Consider the following 20,393-nt stretch of genomic DNA (forward strand, 5'->3'; position numbering starts at 1 on the left):
AGCCACCAGTGTAGACATAGCCCAGGGTTTTGGTAATCGGTCAGCGGCTGCACTGTTCTGTGGAGGGGATGCAGGGTCTAGGGCGGAGGTTGGGGGCAGAAGGGCGCACAGGGTAAAGGACTAGGGTGCCGGAGATGGTGTGAGGTCTGAGAGGGCAGTTGGGTGAAGGAGAGAGGGGGTTGTGGATCAGGGGATTGGGGTGCAGGGTCTGGGATGGTGTTTGGGTGCAGGAGAGGATTCTGGCCTAGGGGAGGGGTGTAGGCGGGGGTACAGGATCTGGGAGGGTGTTGTGACCTTGGGCAGGGGAGTGCAGAGGGTTTGGATGGTGACCTGGGGGAGGGAGTTGGGGGGCAGGAGGGGCAGGGGTGTCAGAGGCAGGATCTGGCTGGAAGGCACTTACCTAAGTGTCTCCCGGCCAGCAGCCCTGCAGCACCCCAAGGCAGGCCGGGCTCCCTGCCTGCTGCAGCCCCGGATCACTGGAAACTGCAGGCAGCTCCCTCCACGTGGCTCTCAGCTCCGGGAGGGGGACGAGGCTTGCATTGCCCCCACCCCCCCCAGCCAATCTCTCAGCTCCTATTGGTTGGTTGTTTCCAGCCAATAGGAGCTGAGAATTAGACTGGGGGGGATCACACAAAGCCTCCCCCTGACTGCAGAGCAGAGCCACATGGTGCCTGAGGGTCCCGGCAGGGTGGTCCGTGGGCCGGCTCTGACTCCGAGCCCGTATTTTACCCAACCCTGAGCTAGACTGAGGGGCAGGAGGTGGGAGCTGATGGGAAAGGGCTGAGTAGAAAGCAGACGGCAAACGGCACGTGCATGGCTAAGGCAGAGAACTGGGAGTCAGGCTCCTGTTCTAGCTCTGCCACAGGTGGACTGTGTGAACTGGGGCAGTCGCTCAGGCTGCCTGCCTCAGTTTCTCCATCTGTAAGAAGAGCTAATTACACCTGCAGGATGCGAGGGCTTGTTAATGGCGCAATGGTCTCAGTCTGCCATTAGCTGGAAATGGCAGAATTATCAATGAGGAGGCAGAAGTAGGCAATCGATATTTCTGTTCTGTATTGGGGGGGGGGGGGGACGGATGGACGGTACAGCCATGGCCTGTGCTGCTGACATTGCTCCATTCCACTGGTATTTCTAGAGGCTAGTGCACAGCAGCTACTAAAGTGAAACATTTTCAGCAGATCCAGCATCCTACAGTTTGGGGAAAGCCCTTTAAGTCTTGAAAAGCTGGTTTTAGGAAACAAGTGTTAAGGGTAAATGGTCATTATAGGCCGCTCCATGACACTGATCCCAGGCGCAGCTGATCCAGGACTCCATTAACACAGAACGTGGGTTGATGGGAATAGACCTGCTGAAATACCGAGCTGTCTCCAAGGCAGTGACTCAGTACTGGACATCTTGATTAAAAACCCGAGAACGACGGACAATTAGCCTTGCTCACGCTACGTAGATTAAAACCTGGCCAAACGCAAGTGTGTGTGGGGCGCAGGGCCAGGTCCAGCAGGGACTTGCGGGGTCACTTCCTGGCCCTGCGCTATCAACGCTTTAGCAATGGCCTAGAAGGAGCCATGAACCCATCACTGGTGAAGTTTGCAGATGGTCCGAGACCAGGAGGAACAGTAACTCATTACCGGGGCAGGGGCCTGATTCTGATGTCCTGGATGGTCAGTTCCCAGCCTCGGCAGCCATGGTGCAGCCTGAAACGGGCCGTGAGCTCCACGCACGGTCTGGCCACAGTGGGGCTGCGTCTACACTGGCATGTGCCTTTGCGCAAAAGCATCCGTGCCAGTGTAGACGCTCTCTTGCGCAAGAAATTAACCTGTCTGTCTACACTGGCCTCTTGCCCAAGAGGGCTTATCCCTGAGTGGGAGCGTCGGATTATTTGCGCAAGAACCACTGATTTTGTACAGCACAAAGTCAGTGTTCTTGCGCAAATACTCGCAGCCAGTGTAGACAGGCAGCAAGATCATGCCAGTCCCGATGTGGCCTGGGGGAGGGGGCCAGGCCGGCATGAATCGGAGATGGGATTTAGAAGATCGTTTGATGTGCTGGACGTGAGAAGGTGCCGAAGTCCTGCAGAGAGAGCCAGAGGCTGGTATCTACCAGCTCCCTGCAGGAGACCAGGGGCAGGGCCAGGGGCAGGCTACTGAGCTCAGACACGCAACACCAAACGAGAACAGGTAACACCCAGGAGCTGCCATTTTAACTGCTGGAAATGTAGATAATGAAAACGGTTGGTTGGCTCAGGTCGCACACGGGGCCAGGGGGCATGGAGCAGTCGTGCAAGAAAAGTGCCCAGAATTCAAGCAGGACCTGCCCCCCCCCCACGGGTTCAGCTGCCTAGACGGCGGGGTGCAGGCGCCGCGCTCCACCGGGGGCATCGCCCACGAGCGCACGTCTGGGGCCACCGCTGGGTTCCCAGAGGGGAGCTGCCAGCAGCCCTGGGTTTCCGGGCCCAGCAGGAGGTTCCTGTGACCTTCCTCTGAGCAGCTCGCGCCTCGGCCCGGTGCGAGGCGAGGCTGGGAGCGCGGAGACGTCTCGTGCCGGCTGCGGGCCACGCGCTCAGCTCCGGCCCGGGGAGAAGGCTGTGGGCAGGCGCCATTTCCCAGCCGTGTTTTCAGAGCACAGCCCCTGGGCAGCGGGCCCTGCAGATCCTCAAGGCCCTCCATGCACCCTCCCCAGCACTTCACTGCAGCACCCCCAGAGCTGGGCCTCTGGGCAGGACGCACACGGGGGCCAGGGGACATGGAGCAGGGGGAAAGGGACCCCTTGGGGAGGGGGCAGAGAGGAGCAAACTGTCCTCCGAGGACACAACAGGGACTAGCGGTCGGGGGGGGGGGGTGTTCCCTTCCAATGCCACTAACAAGGACAGCCACACCCAGGGAGCCCCCCACCTCACCCCCACACCCAGGGAGCCCCCCGCCTCACCCCCACACCCAGGGAGCCCCCCACCTCACCCCCACACCCACGGAGGGGCCCGGTTGCCAAGTGTGTGCCCCTCCACCTGGGACATTTCTCCCCAGTCGCTGGTCTGCCCTGCTGAGCAGCGGGAGGAACGGGGGGGGGGGCTGGGGTACCGGGTGCGTGTCACAGCAGAATACAGGCGCGGCAGAGGCCACTGGGCCTTAGGCAGGCCGGAGAGTGGTGGGGGTGGGACTCTCCATCCCTCTCCCCACCTCCGCCCAGCCACAGCCCTGCTGGAGAGCCAGTGGGGCAGAGGGCTGCCTGTCTTCCCCTGCTAGGGCAGCAGGGAGGGACTCCTGCCTCGTCTGGCACCACCGCGGCCCCGAGGTCCATGCAGGAAGGGCCCTGCTGGAAGCTGCCAGACGGTGCAAGGCAGAGGGCAAAGCCCAGGGGTGACACTGGACAGCCCAGTGTGGGGGGAGGGAGCAGCTGCTCTCGGCTCTGTGCCAGCACAGCGTCCCCCTTGGCACTGGGGGACCCCCGAGGACCAGCACCCCGACATGGCACAAGGCATCCGTGCCATGTGATCCGGCCTGTCGCCCCAATGGCCGGCTCCTGCCAGGCTGCCAGTCACCGGGGGGCTAGCCCCTGCCACCGCCCAGGGCAGCCTGGAGCTCTGGCGAGCTCTCCCTGGGAAGCAGCACCTGGACCAAGCATCCTCCTCGGCCTCCAGCTCTCCGAGGGGAGGAACCAGCTGCTGCTCGCGTCTGCTCCCTCACGGCGCCTCAGCCAGCAGGAGCCGTTGGCAGCCCCGGTGCCGGCACTGAGAGCACCACGGCTCCCCTCCCCAGAGCCAAACGCAGCTGTGGACTTGGCTCTCTGGAGAGGGACAGGGCCGCCTGGGTTTCTGCTGACAAGCGCCCAGGCCGTCCGGCGCTCTGTGAAGGGACAAGCCTGCGGCGGAGCCGGGCGGAGACACCGGGGCGCGACAGGCGGCTCCCACACACGTCCTGGCTGGCCTCGCTCTCACGCACCGCACGCCAGGCGTCGCTGGCTCGGGGCTCCGTGCGCCAAACGTGCCCGGCTCCTCCTGGCTCCCAGGCACCCAGGGCTTGGCTTCACAGACGGGTCTAGCCCTTCCAAGCCGGAGCCTGGCGACCCTGCTGCATCGGGCGAGGGGCGTTACAGGTGCGGGCCACGAACCCTCGCCACGTGGCACCGGGAGCCGCCTGGCCCAGAGGCACTTCCCACCGTGGCCTGGGCCGAGGGACATGGCAAATCAGAACATCGCCACCTCCTGCAGCTCCAGCCCCTTCCCGCGGCTCACGCGGAGCACGTGAATCCCGGTGCTGAAGCTGGCGCAGAGCAGCGTGGCGCTGTCACACGCAGCCAGGGCAGCCAGGGGCCCGGCTCCGTCAAGGCACAAGGTGGCCAGACAGGCTGTGGAGAGACCAGAGAAAGGCTCAGCCAGGGGAGCCTGCCATGGCCCCTCTGGAAGCCAGGCGTCAGCAATGGGCCCTTGTAGAATTACAAGGGGACGTGGTTAAGGGTCTGCCTTGCCCCTCTCTCAACCCCAAGAAGAGTTTCTGTGGCTCCGTGGCCCCATGACAGACATGTCCCCAGCCCAGCAGTGTTCCCGCAAATGTCTCCATCCATGTGCGGAATACATTTTGTTGTGTGCGCCGAGGCACGTGTGGATGTGCACCACCAATAGACACACGTGCTGCTGGCTGTGGGTGGCATGTGACTCTCGTGGGGTGCTCGACTTACAGGGACCGCTGGCCCCCAGAGGTGACGCCATCCCTTTGCCCTGCGCTCCCTCCGCAGTGGGGGCAGGGGAGGGAGGAGGGAGAGGTGACATGACAAGCGGCTGCAGCCTCGGCGCCCCGAGTCCAGAGACAGCAGGTCGCCCAACTGCGAGCTGGGACTCCTTGTCCCGCGAGGGCTGCTCTCGGGACGGGCTCCTGCAGGGCCTGCACCCGGCTCCCGCCAAGTGCGGAGCCAAAGCCCAGGCCGGCCCAGAGACGCCTGCCCTGCACGCCCGGGCGGGATACGCGCCACGGCGCCCTGGCCGGGGCGGGGCGGGCGGAGCTTGAGGCACATTGGCGGCCCGGCTCACGAGGGTTGCGAGGGTCTGTACCCCCACAGGCGACTCGGGCAGCACCCCCTTTCCATCGCTAAATGGGGCGCCCCACCCCGCAGGAGCGGGGCTCAGGACTGTCTGCTCAGGCGCCACGCGCAGCCATCGGAGAGGGGAGCAGAGGGGCGTTTCACCCTCCCTGCGCTGTGTTCCTGGCCCTACCTCCGCTGTCCTGGCTCCAGAGCTTCACCATGCAGTCGTGCGAGGACGTGGCGATGGCTGGGGCCAGGCCCAGGCCCTTGGGAAGGAAGATGCAGGAGGCAGCGGTTTGGAAATGCCCCTTGTACTCCCGCATGCGGCTCCTCGTCTGCCGGAGGTCCCACAGCTGCGAGGGGCGGACACAGCGCTCTGCCAATTGCTTTCCTGCCGCCCCCCGTCCGGCTGCTCCCAAAGAGACCCCTGGAGCCTCCCGCCGCCGCCGCCCTGCAGCCACGGCCCTGGGCCAGAGCCAGACGGGGGCTCGTCTCCCGCTGCTCTGCTCCAGGACGCCCGTCGCCTCCGCCTGGCTTCCCTCCCACTGCCCTGGCTTTGCTCCCCTAGCGGGGGCGGGCACATCCCACCCTCCAGAGCCGCAGGGGTATCGCCAAGCAATGCCCGGGGGGGCGGGTTGTATTTAAATGCAGAGTCAAAGCCGAGCAGACTGAACGCCACAGGCACGTGGCTGCTGGCTGAGGCAGGGCTCGGCGCTTGGGCCTAGAGCTCCCCGGAGCAGGCAGGGCGTTCGAGCAGTGCCCCCGGCTGGCCTCAGCCCTGCGAGCCCCGTACGGCCCTGGGCGACGCGCGCAGTCACCGTGGCCGGAAGTTACATCGCACACGCCCCGGGGCGGAGAGCGCGCCTGGGCGCCCGTGCCAGAGCCCTCGCTGCCTCTCGGGGTACGTCTACGCGGCACTCCCAAGTCTGCGCTACTCGCGTCTCTGCTTTCGATATAGTGCAGCTCCGAGCCCTCCCTCAGTCCCCCTGCTGCAAGGTTTACGGGATGGCGAAATAGCGCGTCCGTTATTTCGAGAAATATTCAAAGTAAGGGGCGCGCCCCTGGGACGCGGGGTACCCGTGGTACCCGAAACGGGCCTGCAGTGTAGACGTCCCTCAGAGGTGCAGGGAGCGAGCCCCAGCGGGCTAACGCCAGCCCAGCGCGCAGGCTGCAGGGGACTCTCGGAGCACGAGCCAGGCCCGTGGGGAACGTCGGCAGGGACTGGAACAAGCAGCCATTTGCTGCCCAGCCGGGAAACTCACTGTGGCTTCACAGCCCTCCCCGCCAAAGCCGCTGCTGCTGCTGAGGCCGTAGCGCCCGTCCTGGCTCACGTCACAGTAGGTCTGGACATGCTGCTTCCCCGGGAACGTGTGGGCCACCCGCAGCTCCCGGCTGTCCCACAGCCTGGCACGGAGGAGAAAGCAAAGCAGAGTGAGCCAGGCCTTGCCCCCGGGCCCTCGGGCCGGCGCAGAACCGACAGCAGAGGGCCTGGAGCCGGCCCATGGCAATTCGCACACCCCAGCCAGGCCCCTGCTCCTCCACCTCCCCGCTGAGTGAGCTCCGGGACTCAGCCCAGGCCTGCCGCCCCCCGGCCCTGCTGGGGCTCCACACATGGGAGCTGCGGGTCTCCTTCCGTCCGCCCCAGGCAGAGTCGGCCCCCTAGAGACGCAGCCTCATGCCTGCGAGACCCGGCTGGCTCCAGGTTCGCTTCTAGCAGCAGCAGGGGGACGAGCTCGCGGCACAGCAAGCCGCTCCCGGCTGCGGCCCTTGGCGGGCGAGGCAGGCTCCGGACAGTCAGCCCCCCTGTGGGCCCAGAACACGTGGCCAAGCCAGAATAACCGGGCACTTGACGGGGCACCCCGGGGCAGGTGCTGCTGCTGCCCACCCAGTGGAGGAGAAAGGCGCCAGACAGCCCGAGCGCGCGGGTCTGGAGAACCCACAGGCGCAGCGGCCCCCGGCCCCCGGCGCGGCCCAAGGGATGGTTTCACAAAGCGCCGGGAGCCTTCGCCCACAACCGACGCGCTGAGTCCCCGGCGAGTACCTGAGCGTTTTGTCCTCCGAGCTCTGGAGGACGTACGGCTCGGCAGGCACCCAGCACAGGTGTGTGACCTGTCGGAGGGAAAGAAACACCAGAAACCTGCCCACGCACACAACCCACACGCCGCCCGCGGGCCCAGCCGCCATCGCCGGAGCCAGCAGAGGGGTGGAGCCGCCTCTGGAGCCCACCAGGCTGGGGTGTGACCCGAGGGGCCATGGAGGGGGACTTGGTCAGTGGGGTACCTCGGAGGCCACAGCTTTGTAGGGTGAAACCGCCCAAAGTAAAGAGCCAACAGGACCTTTCTATGGGTAACCGACCGGTGCCTGGTGCCACTGGGCTACCCAGCAGGGGAGAACCCCCCGGCTCAGGGCCTGAGCAGACTGTGAAGGGGTCAGGTGACTCCACGCTGCCCCTTCAGAGCCAGGAGACGGGCCGGCTGGACCCGCCCAGTCTGGGGACTTCAGCACTGAAAGCGCCCTCTGCCTTTGGGCTAAGGGAAGGCCCCACCCTTCTGGCTGTTCCAGGGGGCAGAGGAGGTGCCCCCCTCGCACGAGGAGCCGTGCGGCTCCGCTCATGTGCCGGGCTCCACGTACAACAGGTGTCGCACTAGTGCACCTCTCGGACAGCGCGGGGTCTCCTACGGCCGGGGGGCGTGCGTGTGCTGCAGGCCGCTGGCACCAGCGTGGCGCTGGCGGGACGCTGCTGAGCCCTGCTTTACTTCACACCCTCCCGCCGGCGCCTCCCCGTGCTGCGCACCGCATGCGGGCGGTGCTACTGAGCACCGAGTGACCCCGCGCACCCTGCTCGGCCACAGCCCGGCCCCCGGAGACGTGCGCTTACCAGATTCCTGGAGATGGCCGCTCTGCGCACGCACGCCCCCGTCTCTACGTCCCACATGCACAGGGAGTTGTCCCGGGAGCCCGTGCACAGCTGAGAGGCGTCTGCAGACACAAGGGCTCGGTCAGAGCGGGCCGAGAAGCCAGCTCGACTGCAGCCGGCGTCAGCCGGGCCTCACCTGGGCTCGCTGCCAGGCCAGTGACAACCAAGTCGTGTCCTGGGAAGCGCTGGCTCGGCCCCGGACTCCTGTGCCGCTCCCACATCATGACGGTCTTGTCCCGGGAGGCACTGAAAATCCGGCTCGACTGCAAGGCACAGGCCACCTGCCCAGCACAGAGAGACGCGAGAGCCAGTCCTCAGCCCCAGAAGCGCAGCAGGTCTGTGGTCTCCTCAGAGCTCTGCTCCCGGCTGCGCCACGGGCCCCTGCCGGGCCGAGGACCACTCGCCTCCGAGAGGGGGCCAGCGTGTGCTCGCGTGCCACAGTGCCCTGGGAGGCAAGGGAGCCGAGTCACGTGCTCACGGAATGAGCCACTGACGAAGGGTTTGCCTTCTGCGTTCCAGGGTGGCCACCCCCCACCCTGGCACGAGAATCATTCCTGGCTTTCCCGGGCTTTCCCCGGCGCTCGCCACCAGCACTAATCCCCACAGCGCCCCCGGAAGGAGAGGGCCCGAGACTATCCCCAATGGACAGATGGGCACCAGGCCCGAGAAATACTGAGGACAAAACATTCCCGTTCCAGGTGCCCAATCGGAGACACTGCGGACCTGGGTTGCAGCGGCCACGGCAGTCAATAGCACCGCCTGCGTCCGCAGCACAGCCCCAGGCACGCCGGTCCCGCTGGGATTGCCCCCATTCTGCAAACCTGATCCCAAGGGACCAGAGAATGAGGAAACCCCTCCAGGTCCCATGTGAAATCTAAGCTCGGGACGACCCAGCACGCGGCCCGCAGTGCGGTTTGGGCTGAGCTGTGTTTTAGCAGATCAGTTCCTGGACTGTCGTTGCTCGTTACTAGCGCTGTCACATGGGCGGGAATAGGGTGAATGCTGCATTTTAGAGATATCAGCAGAACTGACTTCAGTGGGGCCTGCGTGTTGTGTCGTCTGGCCTTAATCTTTGTATTCATGCCCGTCATTGTGAAAGAAGCTATTTGCATATATTTGCATGTATATGCAACCGTACTTAAGGTGCAGCCCTCAGCATGTGCTGTGAGTATCATTGTGGCCCCCGGGGCTTCCACAGTTGAGTAGCCCTGAACTAGCTCCCTGTAATCTGTGTTCCCCTCCTCTCCTACCAATTGGCTCCCAGTCCCCTGTTCCCCATTCTCCCCGTCTGACCTCTCCTCCAGCTCTCAGTACACTCTCGCTCCTCCCAGTAGTGAAGACAAGGCTGTGATTGATCTTCTGGAGTGTGATTTAGCAGGTCTAGTAAAGACCCGCTAAATCAAACGCAGGGTGACCCTGTTGGTCCCAATACTCCTGCTCCTTGCAAGGAGTAAGGGAAGCCAATGGGAGCATTTCCTCCCGTCGACCTATGGCTGTGGAGACCGCACAGAACCTGGAATGAAGGTACGTCGACTCCAGCTACGTAATTAACATGGCTGGAGTTGTGCATCTTCATTCAACCTTCCCCTTTAGTGTAGACCTGGCCTAAGGCAGCTTCCAGGGTACCCGGCCGGTTCCCTGCCTTCCTTGCCGACTGAGAGTCACGCAGCTGACGTTGGTGAGGGTGACCGGTCACCCACCCTTGTCTTTGACAGAAGTCGGGGATCCACACTAGACTCACCCTGCCCTTTGTCCAGTCTGATATTTACCTTAGTCACTTCCCGCTGGTGTCCCATGAACTTCTCCAGCATCACGCCCGACCTCCAGTTATACACGGCAACAGTCTAGAGAGAGAAACGAGTGTGGGAATCCAGCCTGCGCGACCCGGCGTCTCCACTGCCCTTGCACAGACCTGTCTGGGGGAGCACAGTCTACTTCTTCCCAAAGAGCTCCGAGAACACGCTCACAGCAAGAGTCCGAGTGTGCCCTGGGTGAAAACCTGCGTTATGTGAACCTACGTCACCGAAATAGAAGAAACATTTTCTGGAGCAAAAAGCCACCTGCCCTACACTCCTGCCAGGCTGGACAACGCCTCCTCAATGAAGTGAGCGCAGGCTGGAGTCAGCACCGGGGAATAAAACCATTGCTCAGTGAAACGTGCACCCTGGCCATCCAAGCGTGTGCCACGCGGGCGCCACCACACGTCCGCCACGTCGGCAGCTCTTCTAGTCCTGGGCGCCTTGGTGCATTTGCAGCTCTCCACCTGGAGCATCGCATCACAGGCTGGCTCTCGTGGAGGCAACTGGATCAGCTACTCTCACCCCTTGTACGTCCCAGTTCCGAGATCTGCGCCCAGTTACGCCTGTGCCGAGCCCAGCTCCCCTCGCATGCTCCAGTCCAAGCAGCCTAGAGCAGTTTGAAACACAGGACGGGGCCTTGCTTTTACGTACCTGGACCAAATTGTTCAAGCCCAGGCACCTTAGCGTAAGGATCCAGGGCTGACAGCCTAGCCCCATGGGAGTCAGTGGGTGATTTGCAGTGGCCAAGATTTCAGCTGTGGAGCCTAAATGAGTCTGGCCTGATGCAGGCAGATTTGAAAATGATTTTTTAAAGAAATAAAATATCTCCCGGCAACACAGAAATACTTAACAAACAGCCAGTTACGACCGAGTCAAAGGACCAGCTTCGTGTCTGTCTCCGCACCAGGGCCTGCGGCTTTTGAAAGTGAGCGCGGCTCCCCTACCATAGGAGCAGGCAGCTACCGCAGTGATGGGCATGAGCTAAAGAGCAGCTTGCGCCAGCAATGGGAGGCTGCCGCAGAAAAAGCAATGGAAAGCCGAAAGGTCGAGCCCCCGGCACAGCCGAGTGGCGGGAGGTGACAGTCCTGCTGGGAAAGAGATGAAGGGAAAAGGGCTTCAAGCAGCAGGGCAGATTTAGACTGATGGCTGGATAATGGAACAGACACCGGGGGGGGGAGGGGAGCTCCTTCCCGGAGGATTTCAGGAGGCGCCTGGAGCCTCGGGTGGTTCAGACACAACAAATCCCGCGGCTTGGCAGGGGGTCGATGACGTGACCCTTCTAATCCTGCGGTTCTCCGAGCCGGAGGACTGGCCGCTGTGCTGCGTGGGGAGGGTGCAGAGATTTAACACTAATCGCGCTGTCTGGAGACGACTGCCACATCTTAACCTCCGCCTGACGTCACAGCCTGCTGGGGTCCCCCTGCATGCGCCAGGCCAGCAGCCCAGGCCCCGGCAGCCCACGTGAGACAAAGTGCTCATGGCGGGAAGGAGTTTTACTGGGCTTCCAGGGAGCCATGACGGTTACATCCGAGTTCCTCCCTCCGCCTAGGGCGCGGTTCCTGGTGCACAATGCTTCGGAGAAAGGACTTGCCCCACAAGAGCTATCTGCCTAGGGTGGCACCAACAACGGCCCATGCTGCCATGCGCCTCCCCATCACAAGCACCCGGGAAGGGGCGGAGCATGTAGCCCCCCCAGCCGCTGGACAGGCCATGCCCTGGAGAACTGGTGGCTTGTGCATTTTTATTTCAGCCAGCTGGCAGTCTGGTGCCTTGTTTGAATCTCGCCAACTCATCTGCCCTGCTCTCCCTGGCAGGGAGCTCTAGAGACCCTCGATTTCCGTGGAACCATTTTCCTTCCAGTCCCGTGCATTTAACCTTACCTTGTCCTTCCCTCCCGACACACAGAGCTCCGGCGTGAGCGCGGCCACAGAGGTGACGGCGTCCGTGTGAGCGGGGCTGTACCGCCGCACGGCGGGCGCAGGGCTGGCCTCTTCCACCTGCTCAGGCCTGCCGAAGGGAGAGAGACAGCAGCAGGGAGGTCAGGGTGCGCGACCGAGCCATCCTCGCCCCACTTCTCAAAGCGCACGGGAGGGGAGCAGCGCCCGCCTGGGGAAGGAATGCTGCACGCCGAGATGCTGGAGAAAAGCAAGCCAACCCGCAGGCTCTGGGCAATGGAAACAAGGCTCCTAGACGGGGCAGAATTGGTCTTTTCCAACCCTAATTCCTAACCCGCGAGCAGCTTCTCGCCACTTCACCAGTGTCCCAGCTGCAGTTGGCGATGACGTTCGACTCGGCCACTGGACCAACAGTTCCCACGGGTTTTGCCTCGTGATAGCCCTGACCTCCCTCCTGCGGCCCTGTGCCCTTGGCGGGTGCGCTCATGGGCCGTATCCCATCTCCCCACTCCCCGAGAAAGGGAGAGTTTAACTCGCTCAGGCCACTGCCTGGCTCCCACTCTCGGGGGCTGGGCGGCTCACGGCTTCTCCCAAGCGCTGGGCAACCCCTCCTGCCCCCCCACTCAACAGGTGCCAGCCCTGCCCAGGCACCACTCGGAGGCAGGCTGGCTCACTGCGAGCACCAGACAAAGCTGAATGCATCACTGCAGGTCTCCCAACCCAGAGACCCCCTTGCCGTCAGCCAAAGGGGGAAGGGCACCCTTTAACCGGGCCTGGCCCAGGCTGCCCGCTGTGGGGGGAGGGGGAGGTGGCAGTGGCATGGCTAGAAAGCAGGTGTGAAAAGTTGGGGGGGGGGGGAGGTGCCTTTACAAAGACAAACCCCAAACGTGGGACCTGTCCCTATAGATCAGGACGTGCGGTCGCCCTGCCTTAAGCCAGGTGGTGAGGGGCTCCCTGGGGCTCCCTGGGGCTCCCCTCTGCTCCCCATACCCATGGAAGGAAAATCACGGGTGTGACGGCAGCTACGGCACCCGGCTGTCCTGGGAGCCACTGTCCTGCAGGGCTAAGGGCTGTCTGCGTCCCCCGGCAAGTGGAGCCACTTTCCACCGAGAGCCAGTGCAGCCAGGTCCTCTGCCCCTCGCTAGGAACTGCCCGGCCGGGCGTCAGAGCGCCAGCGAGTGGCCGGGGAGAGGGGAGATCCAGCTGTGTCCTGCCAGCACCTCCAGCCAGCGCATCGGGAGCTCCCGGAGCCTCTGGCGGGGGATCCCGACCGGTTTCGCGGGGAGGCTGCCAAGTGCCCCCCCCCAGGAGCCGCTGCTGGCCATGCCGCTTTCGGGAAAGGCGCAGGACCAGGGCAGGAGAGAGCTGCCGCAGCCCCCCCGCACCACTGCCAGAGCCCCCCTCCTGCACTCAACCTCCTGCCCCAGGTTCGGCCCGCAGAAGCCCTGGGCCCAAGACCAGAGCCTGCCCCAGGCGGTGAAAGCGGCTTGCACTGAAATTCAAACAGGGACCTTGTGCTTAGAAAGGCTGGAGACCCCCGCTAAGGCAACTCCCCATGCTCAGTGCCCCAAGGAAATCCCAGCGGGGGGTGGCAGCCATTTTAGCCGCAGAGCCAGGGCGTGCCGGGCTCCAGACCCCGCTCCAACACGTGGGCAGGCAGAGCCAGGCCTCTCAGCAGCCGGCAAAGGACCCGTCACAGCTCACAACCCGGGTGATCACACGTGGCCACTAACCTCCCTCTGCCACTGGGGCGAGCCGCTTCCCAGGAACGTGCTCACCTGTATTTGGAGGTGCTGAAGTTGATTTTGCTCTGCAGTTTTCCCATGCTACTGCACACGAGCCAAGGTGAGCCGCTGCGTCCACACAGCCGGGAACCCTCCGCACCTCAGGCTCTCCCGGCGGGGGCCTGGGGGTAGAAGAGGCCACGTTATGGGGAATTGATGAACCACTTCTGCTCATTCCACCCATTGGATCCAGGGCTGGTAACGCAGCACTTTCTCCAGCCATTGGCTGCCCTGTGTTGCCTTACTCCTCTCCCTCTCTGCATGGGGCCGGTGGGAGGGGTAGCCAGCGGATGCACCGCATTAGCAAGCCTGCCGCTGTACGAGGGGAGGGGGTGTCTGCGCCCCTGCGGCTGCATTTGGTGGGGGGTGACTGTGGTAAAGAACTGAATGTTGTGCTGGCGGATCCATTCCCGCTGGCCACGTGTGCGGCTCAGCCCCTACTGAACGACCTCAGCACTCCCAGGCAGCATCACCTCCACCGTGCACGTTTCTGGCAGGTCCTGGACGTGGGCATCTACCAGCTCCCTGCTCTGAGGCTCTCCAGCTGCTGCCTGCATTGAGGGTGACCTTGGTCATGAGCCAGAGACCTAGAACTGCACGTTTCTGTGACCCGTCCCGCGAACCTGCGGAAGAGGCCAAGGAACGTGCCCAGAAGATCCCAGCAGGCTGCTGTCCGAGCGGCGTGGGTAACGCGGGGCCCACCGGGAAGGCACCATTCTAGCAGCAAACAGCAAACTGGCGGGGCCAGTCACCTCCGTGGTGGTGGCAAAGCCATGAAGGGGAAGCGAGCAGCATTGAGCATGTTCCCACCCTTCGGGGTAAAGGCCCCCATCACTCCACTGCCCCAACGGCAGTCAATCGACACACAAAGGAGCGGCAGCTGCCCACGCCACGGGATGGTTTCGATGGCAGCGAATTACCAGGGCAGTAATCGCATTCCTCTTAGCTGGAAAGGCTCTAACTGGATTGATTTCGGTCTGACTTAGCTGTTCTCTAAAGCTCCTGCCTTCTGGGCCAGCAGGCGCCTGCTGCAAAGTCCCCAGCAGCACTGACCCGTGTGCCCGAGCAAACAAATCAGATAACCTCACGGCTGATCCCCGCAGCCTGAGCACAGATGCCGGAATTGCGAGCTCAGAGCGTGGACTGGTTTTCTGGCAGACCCTTCCATTCCAATTTTACCCTGCTGCCCTTTGCAAGTAGCAGCTAGTGGGATCTAGTTAAACTCTGCTTGTTCAATCCAGATGTTTATACCAGCTAAAAGGGTGAAAAGGTAACCAATCTCCTGGGTCAGGGAGTGTATTAATTGGATAACGGACTTTCTTTCAGTCACAACACGGCTGCAGACTATTTCAGTGCCCTAGGAACAGAGTGGGGTTTTTTTTGGCAACAGGAAGAAGCTGGAAGTGTCCTGCAGGGTTGAGATCCCAGGCTCTGGCTGAAATCACCTGAAGATGGACACTGACCCATAACCTCTGGACTATTCCCAAAAGGACTCTTTGCAGCTAGAAGAGCATCATCTCCAGCTCGGGAATCGAACTCGTGTCTGGATGTAGATTGAGCTTTTAACCCTCATTCTCTTTTTTAATTAATTTTACTCTATTTAGTAACAACCAATCGATACCTTGTAGAAATGTGCATCTGCCCCTCTTTCTGCCTACTCAACAACTTCTCCTAAACAGTAAGAGTGAGGGCTCCTAAATTCGGGAGGCAGCGACCTCTCCTAACTTAAAGCAAGGTCAGGGTTTGGCTGCGCCAGGACAATGGAAGTTCTGGGAATGGGACTGTTTTCCATAACATGGGAAGGGAGGGACTGTTTGGAGGAACCACAGTGGCCACTGGGGGCAGCGAGAAGGCGGGGGAGAGCTATCCTGCAGAGTGGCCCGTGGCCAGCAGGGCTGAGGCTCCCCCGTCATGCCTGCCACCAGCCCAGGAAAGTGCCCAGGAGATAGCCTCTGCTGGCCTTGGAGGGGGCAATGCGGAGGGAGAAAGCTCCCACCGCCCCTCGCCCTGGGATGAGACAAGGGTCGAAGGAAGCACCTGTCTGCCACCAGCCCAGGAGGGGCCAGGTGGGAAGAAGGGAGGGAGCCCCGTCCGCCACTCCTCCCAGGCCAGGGGAAAGGAGAGGGAGAAAGCCCCCTCGGTCCTGGGGACAAGCCAGCTGGTACCCTGGTCTGCCCACAAGTGGCCACCCCCACCCGCTGCCCTGAGCCCCCCTTCTCCAACTCCTGTAACCCCCACCTCCTGCTCTGAGCCCCTCCTCACATGCCAACCCTCACTCGCACCCCCACATCCCTAGCCCCCTGCCCTGAGCCCTTCCTCAACCTGCCACCCTGACTCCTGCACCCCCCACTCCCAGCCTCCTGCCTTGAGCCCCCCACCTCCCGAAGGCCCTGCCCTGACTCCTGCACCCCCACACTGCCAGCCTCCTGCCTTGAGCCCCCCACCTCCCGAAGGCCCTGCCCTGACTCCTGCACCCCCACGCTGCCAGCCCCTGGCCCTGAAGGACCTGAGCATCTCTGGGTAAATCTGCTAGTTGGCTATCAGCCTGTTTTAGGATAAGGTCTGAAATATGTCTTGACCTGGGAGATAATGCGTCTGATCCTGTTGGGACTGGTGGAACTTCATTTGACGTGGGTGTCTGGGGGGAAGCCGGAGGGAACTGCACTAGCTGGACTTGTGAGTACACAATACAGAAGCTGGTCTCTGCTGGCTTGGTGAATATGAACAAGGTTGGGGACTGGCTGCCCCATTTTTTGTAGTGCACCCTAATTGTGTGACCTCAGCTGGCTCCCCTGGGACCCGGCTTATCACCCATGCCAATTGAATGACACCTCGTTATGCTTTAGGGCAAGTGCAATTCCCTGTAGGGAAACGTGCGCTGCTTTTCACCTACCTGCAGAAAGAATTTGCATTTAACCGAGTTTTAAGCTCCTCAGCCAATAGCGATGCCGCAGTGCGAGCCACATGCTGGCTTTGGGAAGCAACAGCAACACCCCAATAGGCAGCGAATGGTCATTGCCTAAAACACTAGTGTGAAACTAAAACGAGATCAAATCCCAAAATTTGATTATCCGGGGTCTTATCCTGCTGGCCTGGGGCAGCGTCCCCACGCCCTCCAGTCAGGCCCCTGGCTAACGGCTGACTGGTGGCTTGTCCTTTCTCTCACCTTCTCCCCAAGGAGAGCACTACGCACAGCAAGCGTTTTGATGGGTTTTGTGTGTGTGTGTGTGCGTGCATTAAATACACGTGCACACTGATTGGAATGGGCCATGAGAGAGAAGGTGCTTGGCCAGCCACATTTCTTTCAGGTTTATTTCCAAACACCATTAATGGGACTTGCACATGATTATGAAGGGGAGAATTCGCCCAGAAAGGAAGAGACTACTGTGTGTGGGTTGAAAGAAACCCACGCCGATTAAGCGAAAGCTAATCCGTACTGCTTTGTGTCCCTCCCTCTCGGCCAAGAGCAGCCCTAGACGAGCTGCCGGCAACTGGTGCCCTAGGCGAAACGCGCGATTGGCGCGCAATCAGCGCCCCCACCTCCAAAGCCCTCAATGGCCATTTATCTTGGCGCCCTAGGTGACCGCCTAGTTCGCCTGTATTGACAGGCCACCACTGCTCTCAGCAGAGGCATAACACCATCTACAAACCAACAACATCATCTGAAGATTTGGTGAAACCCCAACTCAGTTCTTTGGGGCTCTCCTAGGGCTCCTTTCATTCATTTTAGTGTTGCTGGTCAGCAGAATCCTGGATTTCTCTATGTCCCAGCCGTATTAAAGCCTCATGCACATAGCGCAGTATTTTAGGACAACTAGCCATTCACTCCAGAGACATTACAAGTGGCATCATTCATTATTCACACACTCGAGCGGGGGTTCCAAAGGCCACTGAAATCAGGCTCTGAACTTTCTCTAAGTGCTTGGAAAATTCCTGCAAAAATAAAAGGGTTAGGTCAAGGCCACACCGGGTTGGCATTTCCTCTGTGCAGCTTGGGCCAAGTCTCCACTGCAACACAAGTGGCGTTTAAGCTATTGCACAGCAAGATCCTTGTAGACACAAGGCAGTGTCGCTTTCACTGCGGATACATCGGTGAGCTCAGCCCCAGGAGAGGGCCGGTTGGATCTCCCCTAGCTACCTCACAACAAACAGTCAGGAGATCCTGCCACACATTCCTTATCCCAGGCTAAAACACACAGGGGTTGGGAGGGGAGGACAAAGCCTAGAAATTTGATTCCAGCTTTTCTGTCCTTTTCAGTGCTGTATGGTAATGATCTTCCCACGAGCCCCTGGGAGAGCACGGAGGGGACTGATGGAGAATGGTGCTACCTACAAGTTAGCCGCTAGAAGGTTCACCTGGTCTCGCTCTGGTTGTTCATTTGAGTCAGTGCTCTGGGGAGGGGCTGGTTCAGTGTGCAAGCTGCCCTGGGGAGAGACCCACCTCTGCATGGCCACTCAGCTCCAGCAGGCACAGGGGGGGGGGGGGGGGGGGAGAGCTTCAGCCCCTCCTCCCTGCCTGCTGATTCCATCTCTTTTCTGTACGGCTGTATGAGAAGCAACCCCATTCCAGGCATGTCCACTGCCCTGGCACAACCACACCCTGCCCTTGCTTTCAGTTCTGATAAGAGGAAGCCAGATCCTGAATTTCGTGGTCCTAGCTCTTACCACTGAGGAGGCATTTTTAACAGACAGACATTCTCAAGTGTATAGTAGATTTCTTAGTGAATAGGCCTTTTTGTTAAAGGGAACGTTACATCTGCTCAAATACATGCTGTTTCCTGGGGACGTGGATAATAGGCCCCGCTAGCCTCCACGCCAAATGCTCCATCTCAATAACCTTTACCTGCTAGCAACACTACTAAATACAGGGCCACATTTCACCGTTCCCAAGTACTTCCTGGGATTGACTCAGAGCCCATGTGAGGTGCCTGGCAGAATGGCACCTCTTTGCACCAGTGCCAATGACCCCACGACATACAAGGCAGCAGGCAGGGCTCCGTGTGGGAAATCCACAGTGCCACGAGGCGGTAGCTGCGTCCACGGGAGATGCCTTGTGGTCTACACCCGGAGATGGGTCCGTGTCATGTTTCGCCCCAGTTACAGCCACACCTGCAGTGCAGACCCAGCATCCACAGTGACACCGCTAGGCAAGGGCAGCACCTCTCGGAGCACTGGCCAATACCTGTCCGGGAGGACGTGGCAGGACATGGAGGCCAGGGGCCGCGGCTCGCTCTGGACCGGAGTCCAGCGATGGACATTGACACAAGGCACCTGCTTCCCCTCAGCCTGGGCTCACGAGTCTGCAGGGCCACAACTGCTGAGCCCTCGGATTGCCCCGCAGGGCCTGTCCATCCAAGGGGGAGAGCCAGGCCCTACTCCCACCTTCAGCCTGTGGGAAGAGGGGCAGGGAGCCAGGCATCACCCCTTTCCCAGCATCATCCTGTGGGGCAGGAGAGCCAGGCGCTATTCCCAGCACAGCCCGGGGGGTGTGGGGGGGTAAAGGCATCTGGGCACTATGGGGGGGGGGGGGGAGACAGCCAGGTGCTATTCCGGATGGAGAGGGGCGAAGCTGGATGCTATTCTGGATGGAGAGGGGGCAAAGCCAGGTGCAATTCCCAGCACAGCCCGGGGGTGTGTGGGGGGGTAAAGGCATCTGGGCACTATGGGGGGGGGGGGAGAGGAGACAGCCAGGTGCTATTCCGGATGGAGAGGGGCGAAGCCGGGTGCTATTCCTGGCATGGCCCTGCTGGGGGTGGAGGGGAGGAGGCAGCCGGGCACTATTCCCAGCGGGGGAGGGGGCAAAGCTGGGCGCTATTCCCGGCCCGGCCCGGCGGGGGGCTGCGGGAGCAGGCGCTGGTCGCTATTCCCAGCGCGGGGGGGAGGGGGGAGGAGGCGGCCGGTTTCTCCCCGCGCAGAGCTGCCGCCGGGGGGGGGGGGGGGGGTCGGAGCGCTCCGCGGGGGGGGGGGGGGGGGGTCGGGCGATAAGCGCCGAGCCCGGCCCAGCCCCCACTCACCTGCCCGAGCCGGGCGCGTCCCGATCGATCCTCAGCGCCCGCCGCAGCCCCGCCCCCATTGGGCAGCGCCGCCCCGGCCCCGCCCCTTTCTCGCGGCCCCGCCCCGGTATCGCCCCCCGGGCCTGTCCCGGCCCCCACGTGGTTTCACACTCGCCAGCAACCACGGAATAGTTGCAACAGCAGCGTGTGTGTGTGTGTCTGTAGAGCAAGACTGTGTGTGCAGGGCAGTGTGTGCGTGCAGGGCAGGGTGTAGGTGTGTGCGCGCAAGGCAGGTGGTAGGTGTGTGTGTGCACAAGGCAATGTGTGTGTGTGCAGGGCAGGGTGTAGGTGTGTGCGCGCGCAGGGCAGTATGTGTGTGCAGGGCAGGGTTTAGGTGTGTGTGTGGGCAGGGCGTAGGTGTGTGTGCGTGCACGGCAGTGTATGTGTACAGGGCAGGGTGTAGGTGTGTGCGTGCGCAGGGCAGTGTGTACGTGCAGGGCAGGGTGTAGGTGTGTGTGTGGGTAGAGCAGGGTGTAGGTGTGTGCATGCGCAGGGCAGTGTGTGTGTACAGGGCAGGGTGTAGGTGTGTGTGTGGGTAGAGCAGGGTGTAGGTGTGTGCATGCGCAGGGCAGTGTGTGTGTACAGGGCAGGGTGTAGGTGTGTGCGTGCACAGGGCAGGGTGTAGGTGTGTGTGTGTGCAGGGCAGTGTGTGTACAGGTCAGGCTGTAGGTGTGTGTGTGCAGGGCAGGGTGTAGCTGTGTGCGCGCAGGGCAGTGTGTATGTGTGTGTGTACAGGTCAGGCTGTAGGTGTGTGCACGCAGGACAGTGTGTGTGCAGGGCAGGCTGTAGGGGTGTGTGTACGTGTGTGTGCAGCGCAGGGTGTAGCTGTGTGCGCGCAGGGCAGTGTGTAGGTGTGTGTGTACAGGTCAGGCTGTAGGTGTGCGCACGCAGGACAGTGTGTGTGCAGGGCAGGCTGTAGGTGTGTGTGTGTG

The 20,393-nt window shown here is 61.9% G+C and overlaps 1 protein-coding gene across 1 annotated transcript; it reads right to left on the minus strand.

The window, feature by feature from the left end:
* Window positions 1-1,038: 1,038 nt before the first annotated feature.
* On the minus strand, window positions 1,039-19,502 carry WDR31 (WD repeat domain 31). The gene is made up of 10 exons (XM_075905225.1): window positions 19,422-19,502; window positions 13,403-13,528; window positions 11,610-11,736; window positions 9,700-9,774; window positions 8,067-8,211; window positions 7,892-7,992; window positions 7,055-7,122; window positions 6,276-6,417; window positions 5,204-5,366; window positions 1,039-4,341 (listed from the first exon to the last, which is right to left on the minus strand). Exons 2-10 carry the CDS (start codon window positions 13,447-13,449, stop codon window positions 4,181-4,183), a joined length of 1,029 nt encoding a protein of 342 aa, XP_075761340.1. The 5' UTR covers window positions 13,450-13,528; window positions 19,422-19,502; the 3' UTR covers window positions 1,039-4,180.
* Between the last annotated feature and the right edge of the window lie 891 nt (window positions 19,503-20,393).

This window comes from Pelodiscus sinensis, chromosome 22, assembly GCF_049634645.1.
Source record: "Pelodiscus sinensis isolate JC-2024 chromosome 22, ASM4963464v1, whole genome shotgun sequence".
Lineage (NCBI taxonomy): Eukaryota > Metazoa > Chordata > Testudines > Trionychidae > Pelodiscus > Pelodiscus sinensis.

Bases quoted from the DNA above. Each gene is read 5' to 3' on its own strand.
- WDR31 (XM_075905225.1), bottom strand. From the start codon at position 13,449: ATGGGAAAACTGCAGAGCAAAATCAACTTCAGCACCTCCAAATACAG. The intron at 11,737-13,402 runs GTGAGCACGTTC...TCCCTTCGGCAG, and splicing joins TTCAGCACCTCCAAATACAG to GCCTGAGCAGGTGGAAGAGG. The intron at 7,123-7,891 runs GTAAGCGCACGT...TCCCTCCGACAG, and splicing joins CGGCCATCTCCAGGAATCTG to GTCACACACCTGTGCTGGGT.